The sequence below is a fragment of the Arachis hypogaea genome, chromosome 16 (genome assembly GCF_003086295.3).
Source record: "Arachis hypogaea cultivar Tifrunner chromosome 16, arahy.Tifrunner.gnm2.J5K5, whole genome shotgun sequence".
Taxonomy (NCBI): Eukaryota; Viridiplantae; Streptophyta; class Magnoliopsida; order Fabales; family Fabaceae; genus Arachis; species Arachis hypogaea.
The window spans coordinates 108,461,709-108,488,297 of NC_092051.1; the positions used below are offsets into that span (position 1 = coordinate 108,461,709).

General features: G+C 37.1%; 1 protein-coding gene across 1 annotated transcript; it reads left to right on the top strand.

Moving 5' to 3' along the window:
- Window positions 1-23,446: 23,446 nt before the first annotated feature.
- LOC140180177 (uncharacterized) lies at window positions 23,447-24,601 on the top strand. The gene has a single exon (XM_072220603.1). It carries the CDS (start codon window positions 23,447-23,449, stop codon window positions 24,599-24,601), a length of 1,155 nt encoding a protein of 384 aa, XP_072076704.1.
- The last annotated feature ends 1,988 nt before the right edge of the window (window positions 24,602-26,589 follow it).

Genomic DNA, 26,589 nt, shown 5'->3' on the forward strand with positions numbered 1-26,589 from the left:
CCACCATGTCAGAGAAAATAGAGAGCATGCATCTCTGGAAGGTTGCAGGCGCATTACACAGCCCAAACGGCATCCTTCTATAAGCAAACACTCCATATGGACATGTGAATGCTGTTTTCTCTTGATCTTGGGGATCTACTGCAATCTGGTTATAGCCTGAGTAGCCATCTAAAAAGCAGTAATAATCATGACCTGCCAGTCTTTCTAGCATCTGGTCTATGAATGGTAAAGGAAAATGATCCTTTCTGTTGGCTGTATTGAGCCTTCTGTAGTCAATACACATGCACCACCCTGTAACTGTTCTTGTAGGAACCAGTTCATTCTTTTCATTATGAACCACTGTCATGCCTCCCTTTTTGGGGACAACTTGAACAGGGCTCACCCAGGGGCTATCAGAAATAGGATAAATAATCCCAGCCTCCAGTAATTTGGTGACCTCTTTCTGCACCACTTCCTTCATGGCTGGATTTAGCCGCCTCTGTGGTTCAACCACTGGTTTAGCATTATCCTCCAATAAGATTTTGTGCATGCATCTAGCTGGGCTTATGCCCTTAAGGTCACCTATGGACCACCCAAGAGCTGTCCTGTGTGTCCTTAGCACTTGAATCAGTGCTTCCTCTTCCTGTGGATTTAAAGCAGAGCATATGATCACTGGAAAAGTGTCACCTTCTCCCAGAAATGCATATTTCAGGGATGGTGGTAATGGTTTGACCTCGGGTTTAGGAGGTTTTTCCTCTTCCAGAGGAAATTTCAGAGGCTCTTTCATTTCCTCTGAATCCTCCAAATCAGGCTGAACATCTTTAAAGATGTCTTCCAACTCTGATTCGAGACTCTCAGCCATGTTGATCTCTTCTACCAAAGAGTCAATAAGATCAACTTTCATGCAGTCTTTTGATGTGTCTGGATGCTGCATGGCTTTGACAGCATTCAACTTAAACTCATCCTCATTGACTCTCAGGGTTATTTCCCCCTGTTGGACATCAATGAGAGTTCGTCCAGTTGCTAGGAAGGGTCTTCCTAGAATGAGAGTAGCACTCGTGTGCTCCTCCATTTCCAGCACTACAAAGTCAGTGGGAAAGGCGAATGGCCCAACTCTGACAATCATGTCTTCAATCACGCCTGATGGGTATTTAATGGAGCCATCAGCAAGTTGGAAACATATCCGGGTTGGTTTAACTTCTTCAGTTAAACCAAGCTTTCTGATAGTGGATGCAGGTATTAGGTTGATGCTTGCCCCAAGATCACATAAAGCTGTCTTGGTGCAATTACCTTCTAATGTGCATGGTATCAGAAAACTCCCAGGGTCTTTAAGCTTTTCAGGAAAGCTTTTCAGAATGACTGCACTGCATTCTTCAGTGAGGAGAACTCTTTCAGTTTCTCTCCAATCTTTCTTATGACTCAAGATCTCTTTCATGAACTTGGCATAAGAAGGTATTTGCTCAAGTACCTCTGCAAATGGAATCTTTATTTCAAGAGTCCTGAGATAATCTGCAAAGCGAGCAAATTGCTTATCCTGCTCCTCTTGGTGGAGTTTTTGAGGATAAGGTATCTTGGCTTTATATTCCTCAACCTTAGTTGCTGTTGGTTTATTTCCTACAGAAGTGGTTGAAGAAGCCTTTTTAGATGGGTTGTCATCAGCACTTGTATGTGTCTGATCCCTCACTGGCAATTGAGTGCTAGAGTTAGAAGCTGGAGTGACGTTAGACGCCAGCTCCTCATCTGTTTCTGGCGTCTAAACGCCAGAACTGTGCTTCTTTTGGGTGTTCAACGCCAGATCCTTGCTTGTTTCTGGCGTTGAACGCCAGTCCTGAGCATGGTCTGGGCGTTCAGCGCCAGCCTTCCACCCAATTTCTGGCGTTTTAGCGCCAGAATTATTTTTCCCTGGGCTCTTACTATCCTTAGGTGGATTTTGGGTGGTTTGCTCATTTCTTGGCTTCTTGCTGCCTTGAGGTGGGGTATTTAATGTCTTCCCACTTCTTAATTGAAGTTCTTGGCATTCTTCTGTTATTTATTTTGACAGCTGCTGCTTTGTTTGCTTCAATTATTCTTCCATATTTATATTAGCCATCCTTGTCTCTTGTAGTCTATCCTTGAATTCGGCTAACTGCTTTTTTAGAAAGTCCAATTGCTGATTGAATTCAGCAGCTTATTTTACAAGACTGAGTTCAGCAGTTACTGTTTTAACCTCTTCTTTCATGGAAGGGTCACTGCTTAGGTACAGATGCTGATTTCTGGCAACTGTATCAATGAGCTCTTGAGCTTCTTCAATTGTCTTTCTCATGTGGATAGATCCACCAGCTGAGTAATCTATAGACATCTGAGCTCTTTCTGCAAGCCCATAGTAGAAGATGTCTAACTGAACCCACTCTGAAAACATTTCAGAGGGGCATTTTCATAGCATCTCTCTGTATCTCTCCCAGGCATCATAAAGAGATTCATTATCTCCTTGTTTAAAGCCTTGGATGTCCAGCCTTAGCTGTGTCATCCGTTTTGGAGGAAAGTATTGATTCAGGAATTTTTCTGTCAGCTGTTTCCATGTCCTTATGCTGGCCTTAGGTTGGTTATTTAACCACCTCTTAGCTTGGTCTTTTACAGCAAATGGAAACAGTAATAATCTGTAGACATCCTGATCTACTTCCTTATCATGTACTGTGTTAGCAATCTGTAAAAACTGTGCTAGAAACTCTGTAGGTTCTTCCTGTGGAAGACCGGAATACTGGCAACTCTGCTGCACCATGATAATGAGCTGAGGATTCAACTCAAAGCTACTGACTCCAATGGAGGGTATGCAGATACTGCTCCCATATGAAGCAGTAGAGGGGTTAGCATATGACCCCAGAGTCCTCCTGGACTATTCATTTCTGCTTAGGTCCATGATGGAGAAAGGGAGATGATGTAAAATAGAAGAAAAATATTTTTATTTATTTAATTATTTATTTATTTTGAAAACAAAATAAATTAAAATAAATAAAAATGGGTGAAGATTTTCGAAAAAAATGAGGAGAGAGAGAGTGGTTAGGAAATTTTGAAAAGGATATGATGATTTTTGAAAAAGGTTTTAAATTTTGAAATAAAAATCTGAATTTTAAAGGTAAATTTCGAAAATTTGCTTTAAAATAGAGAGAGAATATATTTTTGAATTTAAAGAGGAGAGAGAAAAACAACAAGATAGCACAAGATTTAAAATTTTTTTAGATCTAATGCTCTTTGTTTTCGAAAATTTTGGAGGGAAAACACCAAGGAACACCAAACTTAAAAATTTTAAGATCAAGACACAAGGAAAACTCAAGAACACTTTGAAGACTCACAAGAGCACAAGAACATGAAGAAAGAACACCAAACTTAAAATTTTTAGAAAATCAAACTAAAATTTTCGAAAAACAAAGAAAAATCAACAAGAAAACACCAAACTTAAAGTTTGGCACAAGATTTATTCAAAGAAAAATTATTTTTGAAAAAGATTTTAAAAATAGGATAGCCAATTACTAAGAACATAAGCACCACGCTCTAGCTAATTGAGCTATAAATTTAAAGTGTTTTAACAAGGTATAAATAATAAAAGACTCTAAACCAAAAAGAAAAATTTTTCCTAATCTAAGCAATAAAATAAACCGTCAGTTGTCCAAACTCAAACAATCCCCGGCAACGGCGCCAAAAACTTGGTGCACGAAATTGAAAATCACAGTTCTTCACAAATTCGCACAACTAACCAGCAAGTGCACTGGGTCGTCCAAGTAATACCTTACGTGAGTAAGGGTCGATCCCACGGAGATTGTTGGCTTGAAGCAATCTATGGTTATCTTGTAACTCTTAGTCAGGAAAACAATAAAATAATTCACTTATCAAATTTGATTGTAAGGAATAAAAGGGCAGAACACAAATTATACTTGTATGCAATGATGGAGAATATGTTGGAGTTTTGGAGATGCTTTGTCTTCTGAAATTCTGCTTTCCTCTATTTCTGATTCACGCACGCATGTCCTCCTATGGCAAGCTATGTGTTGGTGGATCACCGTTGTCAATGGCTACCATCTATCCTTCCAGTGAAAAGGGTCCAGGTGCGCTGTCACCGCACAGCTAATCATCTGCAGGTTCTCAATCGTACCAGAATAGGATTTACTATCCTTTTGCGTCTGTCACTACGCCCAGCACTCGCGAGTTTGAAGCTCGTCACAGTCATTCAATCCCTGAATCCTACTCGGAATACCACAGACAAGGTTTAGACTTTCCGGATTCTCTTGAATGCTACCATCAATCTAGCTTATACCACAAAGATTCCGATTAAGAGATCTAAGAGATATTCATTCATTCTACAGTGGAATGTAAGTGGTTGTCAGGCACGCGTTCGTGGAGGAATGATGATGATTGTCACATTCATCACATTCATATTGAAGTGCGAATGGATATCTTAGATAGGAACACACATGTTTGAATGGAAAATAGAAATACTTGCATTAGTTCATCGAGACACAGCATAGCTCCTCACCCCCAACAATGGAGTTTAGAGACTTATTCCGTCAAAAGGTACAAAGTTTAGATCTAAAATGTCATGAGATACAAAATAAATCTCTAAAATTTGTTTAAATACTAAACTAGTAACCTAGGTTTACAGAAAATGAGTAAACTATGATAGATGGTGCAGAAATCCACTTTTGGGGCCCACTTAGTGTGTGCTGGGGCTGAGACTTAAGCTTCTCACGTGCATGGGCTGTTTTGGGCATTCAACGCCAGGTTGTAACCTGTTTCTGGCGTTGAACTCCAACTTGTAACTTGTTTCTGGCGCTCGACGCCAGACTGCAACATGGAACTGGCGTTGAACGCCAGTTTATGTCGTCTATCCTTGAGCAAAGTATGGACTATTATATATTGCTGGAAAGCCCTGGATGTCTACTTTCCAACGAAATTGGAAGCGCGCCATTTGGACTTCTGTAGCTCCAGAAATTCCATTCCGAGTGCAGAGAGGTCAGAATCCAACAGCATCAGCAGTCCTTTTTCAGCCGAATCAGATTTTTGCTCAGCTCCCTCAATTTTAGCCAGAAAATACCTGGAATTATAGAAAAACACACAAGCTCATAGTGAAGTCCAGAAATATGAATTTTTCCTAGAAACTAATGAAAATAAACTAAAAACTAACCAAAACATACTAAAAACTATATGAAATTAACCCCAAAAAGCGTATAAAATATCCGCTCATCAGTAACCCCATAGGTTCAATACTAAGCGGGTAGTAAATTAGTCATACTAAATTTACTAATCAATGTTAGCGTCTAGCAACACTCCTCAACGACCCGATAGTATGAAGTAATCTATTTTTACTAAGAATCTCAGAAGAACAAAGTATAATGCCTTCCATCTTTCCAACTCTTGGTTAACCCTTAAAGTATGGTTTAATTGTCAAACTCTAACTTGTTATCATAATTATAATGAACTATGAATGACCTAAGAAACTCATTTCTTCATTCATTCAATCCCCTTGGTCAAGGTTTTATTCATCTCATTCATTATAATCATATAGCTCAAACTCTTTACCGAGAGTTGACGGATTCCTTATTGACTAATCATTAATTCTACAAATATTTAAATCATACCCAATATCCATTCAACTAGCACCCTAGGGTATTAGGTGTCCGGAATTAAATTATAATAAATACATTGTTAATTACTATGATAGTCGCATGTTAAAAGAAACTCTATTACCATGTTCATCTTGAGAATATCCTATTGACAAATATGCGGTAATTATAACCATTAGAATTTCTCAAAGTGAGTCAGTTCAATGGTCATATCTCTATATGCATCATCTATATATATAATTTAATAAAAGAGATCTATTAATCTTCATCCAATGAAGACCAATATATATATTGATCTTTCCAAATTATAATGTCTTTTTTAATAATCCTATGACCAAGAACAATTTAAACTAAATTATAAAAGATTCATCTCTCAATATTATGATCACTATCACAATGATAAGTCTCTAAATTTAATCAAGGACCTTATGTTGAGTTATGTATATAAATAATTTTATTTTGATGATGACAAATATTATTTTATTGGGTTAAACACCCAATTAGTTTTGATGGTCTTATTTAGTGCTGCAGGCCAAAATATAAACATAGCAGCAGCTCAACATGGAACAAAGAAACAGAATCTGCTACTATGGGTAATATTTACAAACGAAACCTAAATAAAAAATGACAAAGAAATCACATGGATTGAGAGGTAAGTAAAGAGAATCCAAGCCCTAAGTACATCACTGAAGCTGAAACCTTCCAAAGCACTCCACAAGTGTGCTTCGGTCAGAATCAAAAAGAGAGAGAGGGGGGCTTCTTCTTCTCCATTCATTCACTAGAGAAGAAAGAAAGAGAAAGGTTAAGCAAAAATCAAAGGTCCAATCACCTAAATCAAACCCATTTAAGCTAAGTCAGAAGTTAAAGGTGATTTATTTCCATTTGCATACAATTTACTTTCTTCACTCCTTCTCCAACTCTCTGCAACTCTAATTTGGGATAAATGGAAAAAGTGATTTCTGATAATCATTACTGTGAATCAAAGGCCAAAATTGTTTCTTGGGGACAAGCTCTAGCTCAAGGGTTCAGATCGAGGTTTACCACTGAACAACTTTTTTATTGCTACCCTAAGATTTTTGGTCAAGCAAAAAGGCTCAGATTCAAAATTTCTAACTTAGGGATTAATTGGAAATTGTTAAATGATAAGTTGGTGAAGCACACAGCTCGATGAGCTGACTTAGAAGAAAGCAACTCAGCAACATTGAAAGAGGTACAAAAGAAATTTTTTCTTCTTTCTGAAGACAATGAGAGAGAACCAGATTTTGAGTTTGTTCTGAAAAGTTTCTCTGTGAAGAGTTCGTCACCTTTGGACAGTGTTTTCTAGTAAAAGAAGCATTTCGCCAAGATGAAGAACTTAATCAGAGTCAACTGAATCCGGTTCAACTTATAGCAATAGAGGTTGTTGAAGCATTAATCTTCTTCATGTTTCACATTTTGTATTTCATTTTTAATGTATATCTTTCTGTAATTTCTTGAGTGGAAAAAGGCAGAAATAGAGGAATCAAGAAAAAGCCTATGAGTGATAAAAGGCTGAGTGAAACACTTGAGAGAAAAGCCTAGAGTGATTTCAGATTTCTTTAGGTTGTTTCACGTGTCTTGTATCTTGTACCTGTGAGGTACCCCTTTCTAAGTTGGGTTAGCACTTAGAGTGAAGAGTTAAGTATTAGTATAACCAAGTCAAGTTAGTTGAGAACTTGAGAGAAAAGGATTGGGTGAATCCTATGAATTGGTGTATGTAATACTTTAACTGTAGTGGAAATTCCACCATTGTTGTGGTAAAGACTGGATGCAGGTTGCATTGCATAAGACAACTGAACCAGGATACATGCTTGTGTCATTCTTCTTCTCTTTTTCTAAGTTCAATTTTTTGTTATTTATGAGACAAAACGAAATTGTCTCGTAAAGTTTCTGCTGCACAGTTCAAACAGATTCTAAGTAAAAGTTTGTAATTAAAGGCTAAGGTCATTAAAGTAAAAGACGGCCATAGATTCAACCCCCCTTCTTTAAGCCTTCTACAACCTTCAACTCGTAATCAGAGACAAGGTCTCAAGAATCAAGCTTCACTGCTTGGAGCAAAGGTCCAATGGCAAACAACTTGGGCACAACCATAGTTGTCTACACTCTAACAGAAGGCCAGTCAATTAACAGGCCTTCCTTCTTCAACGGGGAGAACTATGCCAACTGGAAAGAGAGGATGCGGATCTTCATCCAATCCATTGATTACAACATATGGAAGATTGTTGTAAGCGGCCCCAAGATTCTAACAAAGACAAGTGCAGATGGAGTGGTGACTCCAAAAGAAGAAACTGAATGGAACGATGATGACAAGAAGAAAGTGGAGCTGAATGCTAAAGCCGTCAACCTACTTCACTGTGCTATCAGCTTTGAAGAGTACCGAAAGGTGTCTAGATGCAAGACAACCAAAGAAATCTGGAAAAAATTCTAGGTTACACACGAAGGCACTAAACAGGTCAAAGAAACAAGGATTGATATGCTGAGAAAAGAATACAAGATGTTTAACATGAAGGATAGAGAAAGTATTGATGAAGTGTTTGAGAGATTCTCAATCATAATCAACAACCTCGATGCTATGGGTACAACCTACTCAGAACAAATCCTAGTGAGAAAAATCCTTAGAAGTCTCACAAAGGAATGGGAAACAAAGGCCATTGTCCTAGCCGAAAGCAATAATCTAAGTCCCATAACATATGATGAGCTGAGAGAAAAACTCCTTGTCTATGAAACCATACACACAAACCAAGACTCAAAGAGAAAGGGAATAGCCCTTAAGTCAAGATTTGAATCAAAAGAAAGTGAGTCTAGTGACAGTTTTTTAGATGATGAACTTGTGTTTTTTGCTAGGAGACTTAGAAGACTAATGAGGAACAAAGGCAAGTACAAGGGCTCAAGCTCAAAGGAGTACAAGAAGGACATGAGCAAAGTAATTTGTCACAACTGCAAAGAGGCTGGGCATCTCAGGTACAACTGTCCGAAACTCAAAAAGGAGGATAAAGGAAAGAAAGAAAAGAAGAGAGTGCTCATGGCATCTTGGGAGGACCTTGAGAACGATTCGGATGAGGAAGAAGACTCTGAATGCGAAGCTCAAATCTGTTTTATGGCTGGTGAGGATCAACTTGATTATGTAAATTACTATGACCTGTCTATAGATGATTTACATGTTATCATAGATGATCTCACTCTGAATTCTGAAAATCTACCGAACAAATACAATAAATACAAATCTAAAAAAGAAATGTCGAAAGCTGAAAATGATTTCTTGAGAGAAAAGGTGAAGGAAACTGAATGTGCTTTGGATATTATTGAAGAAAATAGATTTCTGAAATATGAACTTGAGAAACTAAAAGGGAAGCACATTATGGATCTTTTTCAAGAGCTTATTGCTGAAAATGAGAGATTAAATGAAATGATTAGAAGATTGAATAGTGATTTAGCAAAATTTACTCAAATTTTTAGCAACTTGGACAAATTACTTGCAAATCAAAGACCATTGTTTGAAAAATTTGGTTTAGGATATGTAACAAAAGACAATGCAGTTTTTTATAGTTCTTCTACAAAATTCATGGCTTCTTCTTCAAAAACAAAATCTATCATCAACAAAACAAGTTTAGGACATGTTCCAACCTGTGAAGAGAAATTTGAAAATTCTTATTTTGATGAAACTGAATCATACTCAAGAACTGAACCTATATCGAACAAGTCGGGTCTGGGCTATGTTTCAAATAATAAGGCTGTTTTCAAAAATCCATCTTTTCACAATAGAACCTCATCTTCAAAAAGCCCATATGCTTTCAAAAATTCTAGTTTGAATGCTTTTGGAAAATGGAACCATAACAACAAAAATCACTTTGTCAAAAGAAATTATCATTTTCCAAAAATCAAAAAACCTCAACCTTTTAATCATTTTCAGCGTAAAAATCCAAATCAATTTCAGCAATATGTATCAGGAAATCATTGCGTTAATTGTAAGAAAATTGGTCACTCTTACTTACAATGTTTCATTGAAAAAAGAAAAGTAGAAAACCAAACTTACAATGTTGTTTGTGACTTTAATGCACTTGGGCAACTAAGGTGGATTAACTTCAAAGGATCCAAATTTATTTGGATACCTAAGGTTGATTGAAATCTTATGCAGATATGCCTAGCATCCAAGAAATAGAAATATATGTGGTACTTGGATAGTAGATGTTCTAGGCACATGACTGGAAGGTCAACCTTCTTTATCAAACTGAACAAGTATGATGGAGGTTTTGTGACCTTTGGAGATGATGGAAAAGGTAAAATTTTTGCTGTTAGAAAAGTAGGTAACAGTCACTCTACTTTCATTGATAATGTCTTTTTAGTTAATGGCTTGAGGCATAATCTTTTGAGTATAAGTCAATTGTGTGATTTGGACTATTTGGTGATATTCAAAAGATTGGAATGCTGTGTTGTGAGTGAAAAGACTAATGATGTATTGTTTATTGCTAAGCATTGTGATAATGTGTATGGACTTACACTTGATGAATTAAAGGTTCAAAATGTAGCTTGTTTTCATTCTAAAGAATCTGAAAAGTGGCTATGGCACAAGAGATTGGGCTATGCTAGCATGTTTCAAATAAACAAGCTTGTTAAGAAAGGATTAGTAAGAGGTCTTCCTTTAATAAAATTTGATAAAGATATCACTTGTGATGCTTGTCGAATGGAAAAACAAACAAAGAATTTATTTAAACCAAAGGAAGACATCTCTACTAAAAGACCACTTGAATTGCTACATATTTATTTATTTGGTCCAACAAGAACTCAAAGCTTAGGTGGTAAAAATTATGGTTTGGTAATTGTGGATGACTACACTAGATTTGGTTGGGTTTTATTTCTTGCACACAAAAATGAAGCCTTTTCGGCTTTTGAGATTTTTAGCAAGAAAATTTAAAATGAAAAGGATTTAAAGATTGCATCAATAAGAAGTGATCATGGAACTGAATTTAAAAAAAAATTATTTGAATCCTTTTGTGAGAAATTTGGAATATCACACAATTTTTCTTGTCCAAGAACATCTCAACAAAATGGTGTTATTGAAAGAAGAAGCAGAAGCATTCAAGAAATGACAAGAACTATGCTTTGTGAAAGTAATGTTCCAAAATTTCTTTGGGCTGAAGCGGTTAACACTGCTTGCCACATTTTGAATAGAACTATCATAAGGAAATTCTTGAACAAAACTCCTTATAAACTTTGGAAAGGTCACCCACCAAATTTAAATTACTTGCATATCTTTCGGATGCAAATGTTTTGTTCTAAATAACAAAGATAATCTAGGAAAATTTGATCTAAAAGCATATGAGTGTTTATTTGTAGGATACTCCACAACTAGTAAGCCATATAGAGTTTATCATCAAAATGCTAGAATTATTGAGGAGTCCATACATGTTACAGTTTGTGATTCTAATTTGGTTCAAAGTATTTTGGAAGATTGTGATAGAGTAAATTATGTTCAAAAGGATGATGAAAAAGCCCAAAATCATGAGAGTGAAAATTCTGAACAAAATGAATCAGAAACTACAACTGCAGAAAATCCTGCATGAGACAATTCTATTTTGTCTCATGAATCTGCTGAGAATCCTAAAACCACTAGTTCATTGAATCCCTCAGTGACCGAATCTACTTCTAAGTCCACAAGACCTCGTGAATGGAGATTCTTAAAGAATTATCCACAGGATTTTGTCATTGGAAATGTCTCATAAGGTGTAAAAACTCGTTCCTCCACTAGAAAAGCAAATGAAGAAACAAACATTGCTTTTCTCTCTCAACTGGAGCCTCAAAACATCAAGGAAGCTCTTGATGACCCCTCTTGGGTAAAGGCAATGGAGGAAGAGCTTCATGAATTTGAAAAGAACCAAGTTTGGACATTAGTTCCAAAGCCAAGTGATAAGAAAGTGACAGGCACCAAGTGGATATTCCAGAACAAGTTGGGTGAAGATGGAAGCATTGCTAGAAATAAAGCAATATTAGTGGCACAAGGATATGATCAAGAAGAAGGAATAGATTTTGATGAATCATTTGTCCCTGTTGCCCAAATGGAAGCCATAAGATTTCTTCTAGCCTATGCTACGCATTGTGGTTTAAATTGTATCAAATATATGTGAAATGTTCTTTTCTAAATGGTGTAATAGATAGAGAAGTGTATGTGGTACAGCCACCTGGTTTTGAAAATAAGGAATTTCCTAACCATGTTTTCAAACTTTCTAAAGCTCTCTATGGATTAAGACAAGCTCCTAGGGCTTGGTATGAGAGACATGGCTCTTTTCTTTTGAAAAATAATTTTCAAAGAGGAACCACAAATACTACTCTATTTATTAAGAATTCTAATGATTCTTTCATTTTAGTCCAAATTTATGTTGATGACATTATATTTGGATCAGCCAATGAGACCTTTTGTGCTGAATTTGGAAAACTCATCACAAGCGAATTTGACATGAGTATGATGGGTGAACTTAATTTTTTCCTTGGGCTTCAAATTAAGCAAACTGAAAATGGTACTTTTATTCATCAAGAGAAGTATGCCAAGGAACTAGTTAAGAAATTTGGTATGGAAAATGCCAAATCCATGGGAACTCCTATGCACCCTAATTCAAAATTAGAAAAGGATGGAACTGAGAAAGATGTAGATGAGACTAGGTATAGATGAATGATTGGATCTCTTATGTACCTAACTTTCTCTAGACTTGATATTGTGCAAAGTGTTGGAATGTGTTTAAGATTCTAATCAAAACCAAAAGAATCACATATTTCGGTAGTTAAAAGGATTATTAGATATGTTCATGGCACATCCAATTTTGGTTTATGGTATCCTAAGATTGATGTGTTTTCTGCGGTTGGTTATTGTGATGCAAACTTTGCTGGAGACAGAATGGATAGAAGGAGTACTTCAGGCATATGCTGTTTTCTTGGGAAGTCTTTTAATGTTGGTCAAGTAAGAAGTAGTCTACAGTGGCTTTGTTGACTGCAGAGGCTGAGTATATTGCTGCTTCTTCATGTTGTTCTCAGCTTATTTGGTTGAAAACACAACTTGCTGATTATAAATTAAATGCTAAAAATATTCCCTTGTTATGTGACAATATGAGTGCCATTAATATTTCCAAAAACTCTATTGTGCACTCTATAACTAAACATATTGAGGTGAGATTTCACTCAATAAGAGAACATGTTCAAAAAGGGAATATTAGCATTTAATTTGTTAAATCAGAAGATCAATTAGTAGATATTTTTACCAAACCTCTAGTTGAAGACAGATTTTGCAAGCTTAGAACTAATCTAGGGATTTTAAGTCATGATTCATTATTTGTACATTGCTGATGTGTTTGTTGAAGTTTTTGTCTCTCAAGATGTGATGAGACAATTCTGGACAAATGAAGAACCATCATTCTAAAAATTCAAATTTCTAGACTCTAATGCACGTGCTAAATCATCTCGACCAACCCTTAAATTCAGAATCTAAGTGGTTCAATATGTTTCCTTAAACTCAACCACCTCTAGGCCCAAATGAGTGTTACATTGTCCACATGTTAATTTTATTTTATCTTTTAGGAAAAAGGTTTCATTTTTTAAATTAATTTATTTTTTCTTTTAACTTGTAAATCATTTTTTAAATCATATTTTTGTGATGTCAAGTCTTTTCAAAGTCTAGTCATAGGTGATGCAGTTGCATGGTTTCAAGAAACCTTCTTCCTTGTGGCAGTTACCAAACCTCTCTCCTCATAAAGACTTCCACTAAACCCTCATTTCTTCCCCACTATCATTAGTGCTCATCTTCATTTGAAACCAGGGTTCAACCAAATGAGGAAGAAAACTATTCTTTAAAAGCCTCCTCGTGAAAAGGTTCTCAAGCTCCCAGCAAAAATGAAACCCTCTACACACTCTCAAGACCACACCTTTACACCTTTTCCTTCTCCAGCTACATCTCCTCCTCGCACAGATCCCATGGCTCGAACAAAGAACCCTTCGAGGTCTCCTCCTTCCTTCAAGCCAACCGCTCCACCCAGCGCTCCTTCCAAGCCCATCACCTCAAAAGGGAAGCGCCCTGCTGCTGAAGAACCAGCGTCTAAACCTACCAGACCTAAATCTAGGTCTTCTCCCTCTCGTTCTCAAAGAGGTAAAACTCAAATCCTTCTCAAATCTGTTAAAGAGCCTTCCATTGACCCTTTTGCACACAAATCACAATCCATGACCTCCCACTCAAACTACAATCCTCACCGTTTTCGATCTGCCATGAATAATGATTTTTATGAAGGTGTCATTACTCACCGTACCTTATGTCCCACCTTTTTGGTTGATTTACCAAATCTGAAAAAGAAAAATTTTGCATTTGCTGAAAATCTTGAATTTCTTGGCTGGAACCATATTTTTAAAATCAAAAAGCCAGTTTACCTTGTCTTAGTCAAGGAATTTTATGCAAATATGACTTATCATGTGGGCAGTGTTCATTCTTATGTAAAAGGCCGTGACATAGTTCTGAACAATGAAACCATCAGTGATTCCTTGAAATACACTGATGTTGGTGCTTGTGCATACACCTCGGGTAAGTGGGAAGAAGAGGTAGGTATCTCTTTTAATGATGCTCTGGCCTATGTATGTGAACATATTTCTTTTATTGATCGCATCACTCCAACTCACAAAGCCCTGGAATACACTCGTGCTCAGTTTCACCACATAGTGAACCATATCATCCTTTTTCAGAGTGTCTCATATCAAAGGGTGTCTTACACTGATACTCTAGTTTTGTATGATATTCTCACAAAAACAAAAATCTCTTTTGCATATTTAATGGTAAGGTATATGTTTGATAGTGTTAGAAGTTAGAAGGATAAAGCTCTTCCTTATGCCATGTTCTTAACATATATCTTTGAACATTTTGGTGTTGACCTGTCAAATAAGTCATATGAAAATAGACACTCATATCTAAAAGGAGGTGATTCAGTGAAACAGTAGAAAAAGTGAGCAACTCGAACTGAAAAGGTGGTTCTTGATGATGATGATGATGACTATAAACCTGAAGAATCCCCTCCTCCATCTGCCTTGGGTACTTGATGAGCGGATAATTTATACGCTTTTTGGCATTATTTTTACATAGTTTTTAGTATGATTTAGTTAGTTTTTAGTATATTTTTATTAGTTTTTAAATAAAAATCACATTTATGGACTTTACTATGAGTTTGTGTATTTTTCTGTGATTTCAGGTATTTTCTGGCTGAAATTGAGGGACTTGAGCAAAAATCTGATTTAGAGGGTGAAGAAGGACTGCAGATGCTGTTGGATTCTGACCTCCCTGCACTCAAAGTAGATTTTCTGGAGCTAAAGGAACCCAATTGGCGTGCTTTCAATTGCGTTGGAAAGTAGACATCTAGGGCTTTCCAGCAATATATAATAGTCTATATTTTGCCCGAGTTTTAATGACACAAACTGGCGTTCAAACGCCAACTCCCTGCCCTATTCTGGAGTTAAACGCCAGAAACAGGTTGCAAATCAGAGTTAAACGCCAGAAATAGGCTACAACCTGGCGTTTACCTCCAAAAAAGTCTCTACACATGAAAGCTCAATGCTCAGCCCAAGCACACACCAAGTGGGCCCGGAAGTGGATTTCTGCATCATTTACTTAATTCTGTAACCCTAGTAACCAGTTTAGTATAAATAGAACTTTTTACTATTGTACTAGGGGTCTTTTTCCCTATTTTTGAATTTATATGCCATTTGGGGAGGCTGGCCATTTGGCCATGCCTAGACCTTGTTCTTATGTATTTTCAACAGTAGAGTCTCTACACACCATAGATTAAGGTGTAGAGCTCTGCTGTTCCTCATGAATTAATGCAAAGTACTATTGTTTTTCTATTCAACTCAAGCCTATTTCTTCTCTAAGATATTCATTCGCACACAAGAACATGATGAATGTGATGATTATGTGATGCTCATCACCATTCTCACTTATGAACGCGTGTCTGACAAACACTTCCGTTCTACATGAAAGCAAGCTTGAATGCATATCTCTTAGCCTCCTGATTTACGATCAGAGTCTTCGTGGTATAGGCTAGAATTATTGGTGGCCATTCTTGAGATCCGAAAAGTCTAAACCTTGTCTGTGGTATTCTGAGTAGGATCTGGGAAGGGATGGCTGTGACGAGCTTCAAACTCGCGAGTGCTGGGCGTAGTGACAGATGCAAAAGGATCACTGGATCCTATTCCAGCATGATCGAGAATCGACAGATGATTAACCGTGCGGTGACAGCGCATTTGGACCATTTTCACTGAAAGGACGGGATGTAGCCATTGACAACGGTGATGCCCAACATACAGCTTGCCATGGAAAGGAGTATGAATGATTGGATGAAGACAGTAGGAAAGCAAAAGTTCAGAAAGAACAAAAGCATCCCCATACGCTTATCTGAAATTCTCACCAATGAATTGCGTAAATTTGCAAGATGACAATAGCTTGCTCCAAGCCGACAATCTTCGTGGGATCGACCCTTACTCACGTAAGGTTTATTACTTGGATGACCCAGTGCACTTGCTGGTTAGTTATGCGAAGTTGTGAAAAAGAACTAAGATTATGAACGTGCGTATTAAGTTTTTGGCGCCGTTACCAAGGAATGAACAATCACGATTTCGTGCACCAGTACTTCAGCCTCCACTGGACACAAAATTGTTCTGTATGAAGTTGTTAAGGATGTGGTACAAGAGTTTGTCTCTCAGTCAAACCATCTGATTGCTATGAGTAAAGAGCAAAGGAAACTAACCACCAAGCATGAAAACTTCCTCAAAAAATCCAGAGATAGAGTGGTAGTATTCTTGAAATTCATTGATAATCTCCAAGAAGATGACAATGCTGCCACTGATCCTGAAGAAGATGCTGGTTCTGAAGAGGATGGTTTGGATGCCTAAAATTATCTCATAGTGTTGCCGCCCTGTGTTTACTTTTGTCTCATAAAAAAAAGGTTGTCTTTTACTTTTGGACTTTCTTTTAATTATGTCTCGGATGACTGTAAACCGTTTAACAATTGTTGCTTTTAATCTCATATATTTAGATGTTTGAACTTTGCATTGATGGTTTTTTGCAGGTTTTAAGTTGCAGATTTGAATTTGATTAGATTTTCTCCCTTGATGACAAAAGGGGGAGTAGTAGGAGTAGTAGTAGTAGTAATAGTAATAGATTACATGTGTAGTGTTGTGCGTTGTGTGTTATGTATAAGGTGTATCTGTTGTATGTATCTCTATTTTACATGTGTGTTGCTCTATTTTGTTCAGATTCTGCCGTGTTTTGTTCTGCCATGTTTTGTTTGGTATTGGGCTGGATCTTATTTGCTGGTTGTATATAATCCCTTAGTTAAGTTGAATTGGGTGTAGTACATCATTGTGTTCTCTATAAGAATATGTAAACAGGAAAGAATAGAAGAGCACAAATCTAGGGAGAGCAACTCTTGAAAAGAAAAGGGGGAGCAACACAAAAGCAAGTGACATCACCTAAAGGGAGTTCCTTAACCTTATTCAAAATTAATCCCTTTGATCAATGTTCAAATTATGTTTGTCATCAAAGGGGAGATTGTTGAGTTATGTATATAACTAATTTTATTTTGATGATGACAAATATTATTTTATCAGGTTAAACACCCAATTAGTTTTGATGGTCTTATTCAGTGTTGCAGGCCAAAATAAAAATATAGCAGCAGCCTAACTTGGAACAAAGAAACAGAATCTACTATTGTGGGTAATATTTACAAACGAAGCTCAAATGAGAAATGACAAAGAAATCACATGGGTTAAGAGGTAAGTGAAGAGAATCCAAGCCCAAGGTACATCACTCAAGTTAAAGCCTTCCAAAGCACTCCACAAGTGTGCTTTGGTTAGAATCAGAAAGAGGGAGAGAGAGAGAGATATAGCTTCTTCTTCTCCATTCATTCATTAGAAAAGAAAGAAAGAGAAAGGTTAAGCAAAAAGCAAAAGTTCAATCACCCAAATCAAACCCATTTAAGCTAAGTGAAAAAGGCAGAAAGAGAGGAATCAAGAAAAAGCCTATGAGTGATAAAAGGCTGAGTAAAACACTTGAGAGAAAAGCCTAGAGTGATTTCAGATTTCTTTAGGTTGTTTCCTGTGTCTTGTATCTTGTACTTGTGAGGTGTCCCATTCTAAGTTGGATTAGCACTTAGAGTGAAGAGTTAGGTATTAGCATAACCAAGTCAAGTTAGTTGAGAACTTGAGAGAAAAGGATTTGGAGAATCCTATGAATTGGTATACATAATACTTTAACTATAGTGGAAATTCCACCACTGTTGTGGTGGGACTGGATGTAGGTTGCATTACACAAGGCAACTGAACCAGGATACATGCTTGTGTCATTCTTCTTCTCTTACTCTAAGTTCTGTTTTCTGTTATTTATAAGACAAAACGAAATTATCTTATAAAGTTTCTACTGCACAGTTCAAACAGATTCTAAGTAAAAGTTTGTAATTAAAGGCTAAGGTCGTCATTAAAGTAAAAAAAAGCCATATATAGATTCAACTCCCCTTTTTTAAACCTTCTACAACCTTTATCTTATTATATTAACATTTTAAGATAATAACAATAACAAATTATTTGACACATGATTGATTGGATTGTGGTCATACTATTTATTCTCAACAATCTCCCACTTACACGAGAGCCAATCATGATAAATTAGATCTTGGGTATACTATTATCTCAATAATTTTATCCGAATCGATATGCATAAATGTGTATTTCTTCTAAATCCTTAATTCCGTTTATTTCATATTTTAATTTTGTCTATGTTAAGATATGTTCAATTATGTTCTGTTCATACCTTAGTTTCTTCTCAAATTGACTATGATGTTCTGTGTGGATCTCAAAACAATCTCATCGTCTGAAGTATCTTAGATAGCGCTTCAAAGATAAATATATCATCATATTGTTTAAATAACTGTTTAAAATAATCATATCAGTTCTCAAACTTAAGATGTTATTTTCAAAATAAAATGTTATACAATCCCTTGCATTTGATGCTAACAAGTTGAAAGACTTTATATGCATCTATGGTTCTCTTGTTTTAGGAAAAAATTAGCTAGCACAATTCAATCCCCTTCTCATTCTAACTCTTTTACACCTTTAAAGATATCTCGATCATGATTTAAACATTTACCCAATAATCCATGATATTCACTCATTCAAACTTAAATAGTAGACAAGCTTTCAACTATTTAACTCATACGAACACCAACATTGGTGCAATGCTTCTCACAGCCAATTCAATTTTATACAATAAGACTAAGCACTTTGATTTAAAATTGCACTACCACTACAAGAGAAGCGCTCCTTAGCAGCGCCCAAATTCCACCGTCTCCCCAAACCGCTGCAGGTTGATGGAGGAGCTGCAGTTTTTGTAGTGGATTCTCTGTCCGTCAAAGACCGGACTCCATAGCTGCGGTTTTGTGCCTCAAACGCAGCAAATCTCATTAAGATCAAAGTGACAAAACAACCAAGAATTGGAGGAAGCCAGATCCAATTTCCCTCGTTTACGCGCGAACCCAAAAGGGGGCAAAGGCGCCAATCACCAGGTCCAAGACTTACTCCTGCGTTATACATTCCTTCCATCAGCTGCAGCCGCCACATCGTTCTGGGTCACAGATCTGTTGAAGCTGCTACATATCTCCTGCGTGCGAAAGGAGGGTGGATACGCATGTCCGTTGTTCGTTCCTCCGCCGTGCACATCCCGGTTTCGTCGTGAGGCTTCCCGACCGCCCTGGTGTCGTCATCCTCAACCTTCCTCAGTACCCTGTTGTGCCCCGCTCGACCACACCCTCTCCTCCCTTTCAGGTTCGCTCTCTTCCCCTTTTCTTGCTCTTCCAATTTCATGTGTTGGCCTGGTACCTTTGTTTGAATTGAATAATTTTGCTTGTTGATTGGATCTGTCTGTACCAAATTTGTTTATCCATCAGTTCCAAATTTGGTCCCTAATCTGGTTCGAACCCTAGTCCCAATTCACTCCCTGAGCTATTCCCAATTTAATTGTTCCCAATTCTTTGCTGAAAATATATGGATGATAACGGCTGCAATTTGAGGATGGATGTTAGGCTAGCTGTATAGTTTGATTTTCTACTCAAAACCACCCAAAGCCATGTGATTAGTTCCAATTATCCAAGAGCACTTACAGGTTTTCCTTCTGTTGTATGTCAATGGAGTAGGAAACCAACACAAAAATTTTTACTAGAAAATATACTAGCAAAAATAAAACAGAACAGAATAGCTATAAAACAGAGTTTGGTGTTCTCTTTTTTTTTCTCTGCTGATTGTATTTTCCGTCACATGAAACTGTTAGATACAACCATGATTGGGTTGAAAGAATTCTTAAAATGCATCAGATTTGCAATGAGCTATTTCTAAATGTTATCTAATATATAAGATCATGTGTGCTCTTTGTTAACATTTGTAGCAAAATTTCACCATGGCTAAGTTTATCTATGTAAGTGTGTTTTTAATTTAAGTAGTGTGACTCTGAATTGTGTCCACATAACTATAATTCTGAATTTGTTAACCATAACAGTGCAGGAATACTATAAATAAGTTTGGGGAATTGAGTCAAATCATATAAATAAGTTTGTTATTCTTCTTCTTCTTTATAGAGATTTATAGAGTTTGGAATTGAGTCAAGTGCTTTGATAGAGTTTTTTTCTATTTTTTTTGTTTCATTTTTTTAATTGTTTCCGGCGTGGGTTTATTTGTCCATTGACTATTTTTCATTTTCATTTTTCTCAATTCTCTGTAATATATAAGCCGATTCACTGTCTCTCAATTCCGTATCAAACTGTTGCTCAATTCACTCTCGGTTCATATGTAATGTAATTACTGAAATGAATGACATTGATATGTTATAAGTGCATTTGATTTTTTATACATTTGTTGTTTCAAATTTCACTTACATGATGCAACTTTGCTGAGAGAGTAAACTTGCAATTTGTAACTTGATATATATGCACCATAAGTGTAAAACCAAATTTCACAAATTTCTAATTATGTATTGCCACAAACAGAAATATCTTATTAGATGAAAAGAGTAGTAGTTCATGATAATTAATCTCATGTCAAACATAGTTAATGGTAAATATAACAAGTGTTGGCAGGAAGTGGAGATTGGAGAGTGAGAGAGAAAGAGAAAAGATTTAGATTTTATATTGCATCAAAGGAACACATAAATGTGGATTTTAGGCCATGGATTTTGCAAAGGGACCAAAATCATGTAATTGCCCCACATTTGGACTCCATTTGTCTTTAACTCAACCGTTAAACATACAAGTAAAGATTATTTGAGAGTATATAGCAGGCATATGCCAGTTGCTGTTCCATTAATGGCAGAGTAAATGAATTGCATACCCTCAAGGCCTCAACCAAGTTATTCTTGTGGGTGGGCCCTTTGCTTCCTCAACAAATAGTTCTATTTTTCTGCTTTTGAAGGACTTTGACTCCTAAATCCAACATAATAAAGATACTCCTTTTATAATCAACATTAGTAAGAGATCATGACAAAATCTCCACATCAATTATAATGACTTAATAGATTAGGACAAAATCTCCACATCAATTAGAATGAACAAATCTTTATAGCCTCTTAATTTTAAATTTGCAAGATTTTAATGATTTCTCACTATTTTACAACGGCTACATCTACACACTTGTTAAGTTTATATCTATGTACTTATACATCATTTTTGAAGGTGGAAATGTAAGTATGAGTATCAGGTGACGGTGTAAGACTGAAATTTGGATGAGAAAAGGATCCAACTGTCAGATAAAGCCTTTATTATCTTCTGACGAATGCACTTTGTTGCTTTTGAACTTACTGAACCTTAGAGAATGATACTACTTGAGACGACATTCATCTATAACTGCACTGCTTTTATCTTTCTACTTTCTATTGTTCATTTCCCTCACCTTTCTCGCGTGAAACCAACGTTATTCTTGAAATCATACACTTATTTTGAGATAGAGAGAAAGCTAGAAGAGTCGAAGGCTTAACACTTGTGTGATTTTTAACCTATTCTGAACCTGTGCATATTTAAATTCTTTATGTTACTATGTTCACAGTCAATTATGTCATTTTCTGGATTATCTGAATTTTCTCACAAATATTTCAGGTTTAGTTAATCATTAGTTCCAAATGTTTGTTACCATCTTCTTTTTCTCTTTTTCTAACTTAATTTTTAAACGCTTGTGAGATAATTTATGGTTCTATTTTCTTCGATGACATAGGATAAAATTAAAATCCTTGGAACAGGTTCTCCGACGAGCGGATATCTCGAGAATTTGATATAAATTATCTAGGGTGCGTCCTTGTACCTTCAACTGTCACAGGTACTTCATTTGTTATGAAGCAATGAGTCTTTCACAAAATCTTTTCGAGAATTTACCAAGTATTTTTTGTAATCTAAAGGCCTATAAATTAATGGCAGACCACTTCTTGGATCTATTTGTTATTTGACTTAAGTTGTTCTACCAACTTGGAACAGTAAAATGTAGGAGTGCTATGATGAAATCATGAAGCTAATTTGAACTTCCATTGGCATGCTTTCAAATTCCCCCTATATTTTCTCACAATTTTCTTATCTTTTGGTAAAATTTCGGCACTCAAATTATTGTTATTTGGTAGGAGCAGGTGTTTATATAAATCTTGTCTACACAGTTAAAAAAGTAATTATTTTTTACTACTAGCACATAAAAATAATTATTATTTTTATTGTACTTTTACTCATTGTAATTGGATGGGAAGAAAGCTCGGTGTGTCATTTTAGATAGAAGTGCATGATTCTTGTGTGAGCCCTTAAATCTTTTTATCAAGTACTAGGAAATAAGAATTTAATGTTCGTTTTAGAAATTTAGATATGACTGTTACGGATGCCACATAGATAATGCAGTAAATTATTCCATAGCCGATACTAGTTTTCAGATTGTTCGTTCATATTCACCTTAGCAAATTGCAAGCAGCACATTTATTTAATCATCCAGATAATAATAAAGGTGAATCGACTGTCATGATAATATACAATAACAATAATATTGTGGTTGTACGTATATAATAGTTAGTTTTCCATATTAGTGTTGCAAATTATTAGGTGTTATTTAATTGAAAAGTACACATCTAGTAAGTTATAATAATTAAATATATTTATAAGCTTGATGTGCATGTTACAACTAGTTAACTTAAGCCCTTTATCTAATAGTCATTTTTTATTTCTCTAACGGTAAAATTATTAAAATTCCTTTTCTTTTATAATGGATTGTATAGTTCTTCAATGCTTTTGTCTTAAGTATAATTTTAACTCTAACTATAACGCCTCTCTTTTTTTCTTTTTTTTTTTTGTAAGGTTTTATTTTCCATTTCAATATTTTGGCTTTGGGACTAGCATTTCTTTATTCCAGTAATTTTTTTTTAAGTGCAAAATTTTCCAATGAGTAAGCAACTTTCAATAAATTATCTTGTGTGATGTGTATTGTTTTGAAGGATAGTATCTGTATTTTTTGTTTTTTATTTTAAGAGTTATTGTCAGTATCTACTTTATACTCTGACTTTATTATTTGAATTTTCGGTGTTCTATTATATCATTGAAGTAGACATTGATAAGATTTGGATTTCAAAGCCACGAATTGGTCCAGAGTATAGGGACGATTTGAACAGATTCTTAGATTTCGCATTTGCCAATGCATCATCCGATAGGATGATACATTGTCAATGTTTGAAATGTGGTTTTCGCCTTCTCCCAACTAGGGAGGATGCGTATGATCATTTGATAATAAAACCTTTCCCCTCTACTTATACATTTTGGGTACATCACGGGGAGAGACGCATGGCAGAGAGCTCTATGGAAGGACAAGTAGTAGAACCCGATAGAAACCTCAATGACCTGATGCTTGACATAGTTCAGGAGGCGTTCAACTTCCCAGGAATGCACGGCGACGAAGACGATTCAATGAATGAACATGCTGGCGGGGATCGGGAGGAGTTGCCATACTTATCAAATGAAAGCACCGCAGAGGTCCGCAACTTGCATGACCTGCTCGAAGATGGAGCGCAGGAGCTATACCCGGGATGTTCAAGGTTCTCTAAGTTGTCTTTCTTGGTGAGGCTCTATCATATAAAATCCCTGTGCGGAGTGAGCGACAACTTCGGAATGATACTGGAGTTGCTGGCGGATGCCTTTGAGAATGCAAGGATTCCGAGCACTATACACAATGCCAAGAGGATCATAAGGAAGCTTGGTATCACATACAAAAAGATAGATGCATGTCCAAATGACTACATGTTATTCCAGGGCAGCGACGAAGAGTTGTCTAAATGCAAGCGATGTGGGACATCAAGATGGAAGCAAAAGACTAATAAGAACTCCAGAGTGAGGATCAACAGGGTTGTTAAGAAGAACAGAAAACTGCAAGCGGCGAAGACTCTTCACTACTTTCCCCTTATTCCACGATTGCAGCGGCTCTACATGTCTAGTAAGACAGCCACTGACATGTTGTGGCATAAGAGTGGGCATAGCTCTGACGGTATTTACCAGCATCCATGGGACGGCGATGCATGGAAGGCATTTGATAGAACCTATTCTGACTTCTCCAGTGATCCACGCAGTGTTCGCCTAGCCTTGGCTAGCGATGGCTTTAACCCTTATGGAAACACGAGCTTGAAGTACTCAATTTGGCTAGTGGTTCTTATTCCGTATAACCTGCCCCCTTGGATTTGCATGAAACCCACCTCTTTTGTCCTCTCCGTGATTATTCCTGGGCCTAAAATGCCTGGAAATGATATAGATGTCTACTTACAATCCTTGATCGATGAGTTGAAGCTGTTGTGGGTTGGTGTTGAAATGTACGATGCTTACACGAAAAAAACTTTCATGATGTATGCTGCGTTAATGTGGACAATCAGTGATTTTCCTGGTTTAGGCAACTTGTTCGGGTGGAACACGTACGGGGAGAGCTTGTCCTGCATGCAATTTAGATGCTGAGACTAACTGGCTCACACACAGTCAGAAATGGTGTTACATGGGCCATCGTCGCTTTCTGAATCCTGCCCACAGATATAGAAAGGACCGGGATAGATTTGATGGAAAGATAGAGGCTAGAGGTCCACCTATCAAACTCTCTGGTGGAGACATTGTGAGACAACTACAGGACGTGCATGTCCACCTTGGCAAGGTACAATCGGTTACTAGGAAAGGACACGTGGACAGCAAACCGCCATACATGACGAGTCCCCTTGGAAGAAGAGGAGTATATTCTTTGATCTACCATACTGGAAAAACAATGGATTGCGTCACAATCTTGATGTGATGCACATAGAGAAGAATGTGTGCGACAACATAGTTTTCACCATAATGAACGAGAAAGGTAAATCTAAAGACCACCTTAAGGCAAGAAAAGACCTCCAATTGATGGGAATCAAGCATGATCTGTGGCCACGGAAAGATGGAAAGTACCCATCCGCCATCTTTACTATGACCAATCCACAGAAGGATGTCTTTTTAAGGACTATCAAGAATGTGGTCTTTCCAGATGGCTACTCTAGCAACATTTCCCGCTGTGTTGACCTACGACAGCGCAAGATGTCGGGCTTGAAAAGTCACGACTGTCACATTCTGATGGAGCATCTCCTGCCAATTGCGTTAAGGAATGCGTTGCCTGCCCCAGTGTCCTCTGTCTTGGCAGATTTATCGTCCTTTTTTCGCAGAATATGCAGTAAATCCATTGACCCTCAAAAACTTCCTCTGCTTCAAGATCATGTGGTCAATACTCTTTGTCGCATGGAGATGATTTTCCCCCCATCTTTCTTCACCGTCATGGTGCACTTGACGGTACATCTGGTCGAGGAAGTGCGACTTGGTGGCCCAGTTCAATATCGGTGGATGTACCCAATCGAAAGATACCTATGTCGTCTCAAGCAGTTCATGCGTAATAGGTCACAACCGGAGGGCTCTATCGCAGAGGGATACTTATCGGAGGAGATTCTCGTGTTCTACTCAAGATACCTCGATAACGTCGAGAGTAGGATCAATCGACCAATGCGTGTTGACGATCGACCATGTGAACCTAACCAGTGTGAAAGTGCATCCATGTTCCCGGGGGTAGGAAAGGTTGTTGGGGCTGCTTCATTTTACGCTCTCACACCAACTGAGAAATTTCAAGCTCACCGTCACGTCTTGGTCAATTCTCCGGCTATGGAAAAGTTCATAGAGTAAGTAAAGTTCATATGATGGTATACGAACATGACATACTCTAGATGGAGATTCTGACATGAAACTCTTGTTATCTCTCCAGTGATTTTAAGGCCATCAAAAAAAGGCAGTTGCGAAGCAGGACAAGGTCCCAGTCTCACATAGACAGCGTTGTGCACAGAGAATTTTCCGAGTGGTTCAAGCGTGAGGTAAAGCCTATTATGATCAATCCTGTTATCGATGGTATCCTATTTGTTCTATCCCAAACTGATGAAACGTGTGATTGTTACCTACCAGGTTCCCTTGGGAAGCATCAGGCATTCGAGCGAACTGCAGTGGCTTGCATGTAGCCCCAATGTTCAAGCTAGCCGCTTTACAGCTTACAATGTAAATGGATTTAGGTTTAGGACCCTGTCAAGAGAAGAAGGGCTGAAAACTCAGAATAGCGGGGTTCACGCCACTTCCGACACTAGAAGTTATGCAAGCAAGCGCGACAATAATATTGCGGTTGGTGGTGTCTCGTATTATGGGAAACTAGTGGACATCATTGAGCTGAATTACAGTGGTCAATTCACAGTCGTTTTGTTTAGATATATATGGGCAAATACCACACCTGGTAGAGGCATAAAACAAGATGTTTTGGGCCACACACTCGTCAATTTCTCTAATCCGATACATGTTGGTGATCGAGAGGATGACGAACCGTACATTCTTGCGTCAAAGGCTCGCCTTGTATACTATGTGGAAGATGAGGTTGATAAGGAATGGAGTGTAGTAGTCCT

Excerpts from the sequence above, each read along its gene's own strand:
- LOC140180177 (XM_072220603.1), top strand. The coding sequence starts at position 23,447 with ATGGCAGAGAGCTCTATGGAAGGACAAGTAGTAGAACCCGATAGAAAC.